Below are 7,634 nucleotides of genomic sequence, written 5' to 3' on the forward strand. Positions count from 1 at the left end.
AAAAAGACATTGAGTCTTGTTCTGCTTTGCACACTATTTCCATCAACATAAAAAGCTTACTTAATAACATGCAAAATTTTTGAGATCAGCTGGCATCTGCTGAAAGAAGCAGGGACAAAAGTATTGTCCCAAGAGTCAGCTGAGCTTTCAACTGCTATACAGAATTAATCTCAAGGAGAAGGACGGTTCAGATCAATACACAATATTCCTTTAGAAGGCTTACAGTGAAATCATTAGGCTTCTGTAAACATGAAATGTTCACTGTTCCACATAACTCTTTGCTGTGTTTAAATTTGAGAAAGTGCAAATTTTTTGTGATTAACAAGTTTTATTTTGATTTGGTCTCAAAGAAGAAAGGGTTTGGTAGTGCTGGAAATAACAGGCCTTTATCAATGGTCTTTGTTTCCCCATCTTTTGCTTTTTCAGCATTTCTGGAACAAGTTTCTACATAAAAGCAGACCTAACTTGACCCTCAGGCCTGTTCCCTGCTTCATCTCTGAGAAGATTCCAATTCATGCCTAAACACAGAACGGCAGACATCTCCTCTCTTTTTGTAAGAGAAGAAATCAACAGCCCAATCCCCTGACCACAAAAATCTTTAGTATTAATGGGTTTCCCAATTTCCTCCTCTATTACAGCCTCTAACTGATCCCCTTGTGTTTCTCACTGATGCACTGGAGAGAAAATTAGTTTAATTTATAAATCAAACCTGACTGATACATTTTCTCTAACATTCCCAATGATTTTGCAGCGTGAGGAAGAAAATGGAGAGTTCATGTTTCAGTCTGACTTCCTGCCCTCCCACCCCTCCCACCCTTTCCCCACCCCAAATAATAAAGATGCTATAAAGTTGAGGCACAAGTGGTTAAGGATGAACTTGATCAGTTCTAACAGCTGGTTCTTGGACATGTCCTGGTGGTAAAGGCTGATCATCTCCCGCTGGATGTTTCGGTGCATCTCCAACTTTGTGTTCCCCAGCTGCAAAACACAAATACAACCATTTGTAACTTCTCCATTAATTTGGCCTCAAATGAGAAAAGCCTCTATAGGAACGTTCCTAGCATAGGGACAATCAACAAAACCTTCTATGTTCTGGTTTATAAGTGCAATCAAGAATTTTCTATGCAACTAACAATGAAATCAGATTGAGATTACCCAACAGACTGCATTGTTATCCAGTGTTTCCTCTTTGATTACTAGTTGTTTCTGCTTTCTGTGAAATATTTTTACTTACATAACACATTCTTTGCAGACTGTTCTTCCTGAAATATACCATGTTTTTATGAGACCTTTAATCCCAACATGGGAAGCTTGAAAAACAAATAATTAACAACTTGCTCCTTTTATGTTACTCCTCACTACATCAATACTTACAATGTTCTCCCTTTGCCTGCATTTGAATAATGCTAATTTTCATAGTTTGATGAAGATATCAGAACTTGCAGCTGCATTTTGGGGATTTTTTTTCCCCTTAAATTACCCTTAGTAGCTTCAGGGGCCTATAGATTTAAAATATTGCCAACTTGGATCTCCTTGACTCAGTGAATGAGTAGTGACCAGTTGACTACTATACTGAATTCTCGTGACACCTGCAGAAATCCTTTGCAGAAAAGTTTTACATAATATATGTGTTAAGAACAGTATCTGCTACAATACTGCCAGTATCAAAAGATGTATATCTGCTATTACACAAAATGTTTTTACTGAAGGTAAGAGGAATTCAGGCTCTTGGAACTAAGGATGATTAAATAAAATTACCCACAAGCAGTTTTGAAGCAAATGAAAGACAAAATGAAATGTGGTTCTGAAATTTGATCATTTCTCTTCACAGAACTGAGTGGGTAGAATTTCAGCGTAGACAACAAAGTAAGCTGCAATCACTGAATGCAGCAGTTAAGGTTTGAAATGCCACTGTTGGTCCTGCAGGAGCACTTAAGAACTCCTAGTATTCAAAAGCCTGCCTGGATAAATCTGAAGCCTGTGTTTGAGATGAATGTCAAGAAATTCTTGAACTCTACTGATCATATCAGCACATGAACATGGAAGCCAATAAAACCTTTCCAGAGGGGGAGAAAAAGCTAAGTAGGACATGTGGGACAGCAGAGCCCCTTTAAAGCACAAAGGAAACATGAGTAATCTGCTAGGGATAAGAAGTGCTAACATATACCTGACCATTCTGTTGCCACCAACGAGCAAATGCAATGATTTATTATGCCATTCCCTTCCTTTCAGGGAGTAACTTGCCATTTTGTGCCCAATTGCGGGTAAATTGACCACTGAGGTTATTTAAATGCTTTGACTTGTTCTACAGTCTGAGACTGCGATGCAGCCATAGACCATCAAACAAACTTGGTCATTTGGATGTCCCTGTTCTTCTCTGGATGCTTTAGATCTCAGTATTTTTAAACTGATAGACTCACAGAATAATCAGAATTGGAAGGGAACCTTGAGGATCATCTAGTCCAACTCCTGGCCCTGCACAGGACATCCATGAGAATCACACCATGTACCTGAGAGCATTGTCCAACACTGATAGGTCTGACAATCCTCCTTCTCTGCCCATTTCATACCTTGTGTTAAAACTCTCTATTTTTACTAAGAACTTATAAGCACTGAGATTTTAGGAATACTTTAGAAGAGTTACAGACTTCCTTCTTAAAGACAGTTTAGTGAACCTCTCTAGAGAGGTCACTAAAACTGCCTTATGTTAAGTTTCAACAGAAAATATAACTGCAATGACTTTGACATTGGAGATGTAAGGTTGTGTATCTACACAGAAAGATACATACGGGGTTGGAACTTCAGTTCTCCACCTGGTCCTGCAGGAGGATTTCCTTGTTGTAGTTTCTTTTGTTCCATCTGTTTTACAACCTGGTGAAAAATAAAACACAACAGCTGAAAGACTGAAATTTGTCAACTTTCTCTGATGTGATACAAATGGATACACTTCAAACAAACTCTGCAGTCGTTACGTAAAGTCCTTGTTAGTGGGTGTACTGCTGAGTTGAGATGACTGTATTGTTTGCTACAATCCTGATTACTTCACTATGTTGTGCTGTTAATTTAGAATACAGCTGGAACTCATTTGAGAAATCAAAGGAAAGAATGTTCCAGAGTTGGGTATTGTCATGAACTGCTATATACAGAAGGATACAGAAAAGGGGAAAAAAAATTCTCATACATGTACCTGCTGAAGCTCCTGTTTCTGAGCCTGAAGCTGGTCGTGCTGCCTCTGTAGCTCTTCTTTCTGTTTCTGAAGATCTTCTGCCTTCTTTCTAAGTTCATCTTCCTGCTGGGAAATATGATTTTCAAATTCCTTCAGCTCGTCCTCAGTGAAGAGCTGCTGTTGATCTAGTGTCTGCAAGAAAACACATAAACATCAGTACTTAGCCAGGAATGCATGTATATTTGTTATTATTTTCCCACTGAAATTCTTATCCGAACTGTTCACTAAAAAGCTCTCAGAATAAAATACCCAGACATTACCCTCTAAAGGGTTAGTATACTCACTGCAAACAGCAAAATAGTTATTTCATAGAATCATAGAATTTTAGGGGTTGGAATGGACCTTAGAGATCATCTAGTCCCAACCCCCCACCATGGGCAGGGACACCTCCCCACTAGAACAGGTAGCTCAAGGCTTCATCCAACCTGGCTTTGAACATTGCCAGGGTTGGGGCATCTATTACCTCCCTGGGCAACTTGTTCCAATGTTTTTCTAATATCTAACCTAAACTTCCCCTCTTTGAATTTGAACCCATTACCCCTTGTCCTATCACTGCAGTTCCTAACAAAGAGTCCCTCTGCGGCTTCTTTTAGGCCCTTTGGATACTGAAAAGTTGCTATGAGGTCTCCACACAGTCTTCTCTTCTCCAGGCTGAACAGCCCCAAATTTCTCAGCCTGTCTTCTTAGGGGAGATGCTCCAGCCATCTCAGAAGCTTCGTGACCTCCTCTGGACTTGCCCCAACAGTTCCACATCCTTCTTATGTTGAGGGCACCAGAACTGCACAGAGTATTCCAGGTGGGGTCTCATGAGAGCAGAGTAGAAGGGGAGAATCACCTCTTTTGACCTGCTGCCCACACACCGTTTGATGTAGCCCAGGATTTGATTGTCTTTCTGGGCTGTTGGCTTTTTTAGCTATCTTCTCCACAAACCTCTACTATAGATCTAGAAATAGGAGAAAAAAACACCTCTTGCTACCAGCTGAGCTCTTATCTTCCCTTTAAAGTGATTCATAAACAAAATGTCCATTTTCCCTTTGAAAAAACGTGGGAAAAGCTCTTCTAGAATCCCCAGGGTGGCGCCAGACACTCTCGATCTGTGTGAGGCCCCTAAAGTTCTGCAGGACGTTATTCTGCTGCATTTCATATGTTGTACTTAGCTAAGGTGCTTAACAACACACATACTGACACAGAACTCAAAAAAAAAAAAGCAAAAAAAAAAAAAAAAAAGAAAAAGAAAAAAGCAAAGCTCACAGACATTCTGTTTGATTTCCTGGTCAGAGTGCTAGTAGTGGTACTGCATACTGTACTTGGAACACATTCTCCTTACCTCCCAGCTGTCTGGCTCCAAAAATTCTTTTTTCTGTGTAGCTCTCAGGAACTCTTCCATAGTCACAAGACGGTCCTTGTTGATGTCAACCTATGTGAAGCAAAAAATCAGCATCAGCCTAAAGGACCATCTATCCTAAAGGATTGATTGTTCATCAGAAAGAGACTTGGCAGTTCTGGTGACAGCAGCTCAATGTGAGCCAAAGTATGCACAGGTGGCCAAGAAGGCCAATGGCATCCTGGCCTGGGTCAAGGACCAAGACAGTGATCTTCACCCTGTACTCAGCACTGGTGAGGTAGGACCTCGAGTGCTGTGCTCAGTTTTGGGCCTTTCACTTAAAAAAGGACATTTAGGTGCTGGAGTTAGTCCAGCAAAGGGCAACAGGGGCAGAAAAGGTCTAGAGCACATGAGGAAGGGCTGAGGGAATTAGGTCTGTTTAGCCTTGAGAAGAGGCTCAAGGGTGACCTCATGGCTCTCTCCAACTACCTGAAAGAGGCTGTAGAGAGGTGGGGGATGGTCTGTCCTGCCATGGCTGCAGGGAGAGGACTAGAGGGAATGGCCTTGAGCTGAGACAGGGGAGAGTCAAATTAGATGTTAGGAAGAATGTTTTCCCTGTTAGGGTGTTCAGGCACTGGAATAGGTTGCCCAGGGAGGTGGTGGAGTCATCACCCCTGAAGTATTTAAGAGGCATCTGGATTTGACAATGAAGAATATGGTTTGGGGGTTACAAGTGAGTGGCAGGTTAATGACTGGACTTGATCTTAGAGGTCTTCTCCAACCTTGATGGGTTTTGGTGGAGCTAATGTTTAATTTCTTTATCAAATATCTTAAAATATAACCATTTTAATTGTTAAACTGTCCTATTTTCAAGGGAGTGCCCCCAACATCATCTGAAAACTTTTCTCCCCAGCTTAAATAGAACTAAAAAGTAAATCCTCACATTTCATTTCAAAACTCATTGACTTTATTGGAAACATGTATTCACAGCCCCAACACTAACAGTGGAATGTATGATTTTTTTGAGAAAAATGTTTTGTAGATTTCTGGTAATTTCTCTGACTCACAGTTACAAAATTACCGCCACTCTTGGCTAGGAAGTTTTTCAAAACCAAAAGAAAAATCCACCCAACTGAATTGTGTCAGAATCCTTTAGGGCAAAAGAGGAAATGCTTCCCTTTATGAGTAATAGGAGACAAGACTTGCTCTGTTCCTCAAGCTGAAGGAGTATAGTTGAATACCGAAAAATTATGAGTAAAAACCACAGTGGTTCAAAACATCCTCTTCCCTTTCCTCTGTTTCCTGAGCTGAAAACCCATAAGAACTGGTAAAGGTATTTACTGTCATGGGTAGTACCTTGAGTTCTGAGCCCTCTTCTGAAGGGACAAAGGTGAGCTATGTGAAAGAAGACATTGTTCTACTCCCTCTTCTCACACCTAAATCTTACCCATTGGCCAAGTGCCCAAGCACATTTAGAGTCTTCCCTGTTAGACACACAATTCAGAGGGAACTTCTAGTCAATCTAGGCATCTGCAGAAGATGCAGGCTACTGCACAATTCCTTCTCTGGAACTTCTTAAACAAAAACCAGTCAACAGGCATTGACATCAGAATACAAGAACAAAGCTTGAGAATTATTACTTTACATGAGTCCCAGCACAAACAACATTCAGTGTGACAAGTTTCTGCTGCACTTGGGCAATACTTCATGTTAAAAAAACTGTATTTCTTGAACATAGAAGGAACTCAGAACAAATAAACATCACTCCCCACCTCATTCATTACATGTTCTCTCATTCTCAGCCTTTCTTCTTCCATTTCAACCATGTCATCCTCTTCATTTTTGGGATCATAAACTTTTTCCAGCTGAAATTCAACATTAGCCAATGTTAGTTTGAAGGAAGAACTGTTCATTCAAATGACAGAGCATAACTGGGAAAGCAAAATGTTGCTAAAATCATATGTTCACCACTTTTCAAACGGAGTAAGAGTGTGTGTGCATGCAATTTCCCTCTTTCAGCACAGTATTTAAGCAACAAGTGAGACTTTCTTTCCTAAGAATGAAGTTTTCAGTTAATTCATGTGGTCTCTTGCAATTCAGTGCTGTGTATGTTACAGTAAAATTGACCTCAGTGGGCACAGTGTGATCCTACATTTGATTCAAAGCAGGCAGAGGTTCCATGTAGCTTCTGGAATGGGAGAGAATAGCTTTTTCACCACAGCATGCAGCTGACTCTGTAAGCATTCAGTATATCACAAGACAAATGGAGTGCCAAATTTCATTGTGCAAGAAGAGAAGTGGACCATGTCTTTCTGTCGAGTTCATGGTTATTTGCTTCTACCTAGCTTTCTTAGGCATTGAGCTTTGCTTGCTTAGCCAGAGATAATTTTAAGGCCCCAGACTATTTGTTTTTAAGCTACAAAACTGCAAACCAGTGAGACATACCTGTCAAAAGAGACTGGCCTATATCTTCACTGTATTGGAGGGGATTACGGCATAGTATTGTTAGAAATATGTATTTGCAAACTTAGTTTCTTCAAAAATATACAGTAGTTTGAATTTATAAGCTTCTATAGACACTGTATAGTGTATTTCCTTGCTGGCTCATTAAACTCAGAAAAAAGTATTAGACTAGATTTTGACAACCATAGTCCTGGATCTTTGGGAAGTCTAAGGGGTTTTTTTTCTGCTATACCAAAACATAACCTGCTGAAAAAAGAGGACCAAGTCCCTTCATTTACTCATTGATTCTGCAAATTGCATCTCTGTAGAATTTTAGTGCATTGCTATCATTACCTCTCTGGGAGGCAAAGACATACTAATATTTGCTTTTCCAGAACAACAAACCAAGGGTTAAAGAAACTAAGAGCCTGTCTACTTTATCAGTATGTATATGTACACGTGCTCCAAACTAGCCAGATACCAACTATGTGAAATTTCTTTCGACACTTCCACAGGGTGCTGTCTCTGAGCCAAGCCACCCAAGTGGGAATCTTTTTCTTGTAAGACTTGTTGATAAACACTGATTGAGCACAGCTATCCAGCTTCAGAACCTCAAAGCTTCTACCAGGCTGCACCTAGCAG

At 40.3% G+C, this 7,634-nt stretch overlaps 1 protein-coding gene across 1 annotated transcript in view; it reads right to left on the reverse strand.

The window, feature by feature from the left end:
* Positions 1 to 319: 319 nt before the first annotated feature.
* Positions 320 to 7,634, reverse strand: part of NUCB2 (nucleobindin 2) — a 19,285-nt gene continuing 11,970 nt past the window's right edge. Inside the window, exons 8-12 of the mRNA XM_009082371.1 lie at positions 6,323 to 6,415; positions 4,554 to 4,643; positions 3,188 to 3,358; positions 2,790 to 2,871; positions 320 to 978 (exon numbers count right to left, since the gene is read on the reverse strand). Of these exons, the coding sequence (XP_009080619.1) occupies positions 866 to 978; positions 2,790 to 2,871; positions 3,188 to 3,358; positions 4,554 to 4,643; positions 6,323 to 6,415 (549 nt within the window). The 3' untranslated portion in view covers positions 320 to 865. The remainder of the gene's footprint in view (positions 979 to 2,789; positions 2,872 to 3,187; positions 3,359 to 4,553; positions 4,644 to 6,322; positions 6,416 to 7,634) is intronic.

The sequence above is a fragment of the Acanthisitta chloris genome, unplaced genomic scaffold (genome assembly GCF_000695815.1).
Source record: "Acanthisitta chloris isolate BGI_N310 unplaced genomic scaffold, ASM69581v1 scaffold4339, whole genome shotgun sequence".
Taxonomy (NCBI): Eukaryota; Metazoa; Chordata; class Aves; order Passeriformes; family Acanthisittidae; genus Acanthisitta; species Acanthisitta chloris.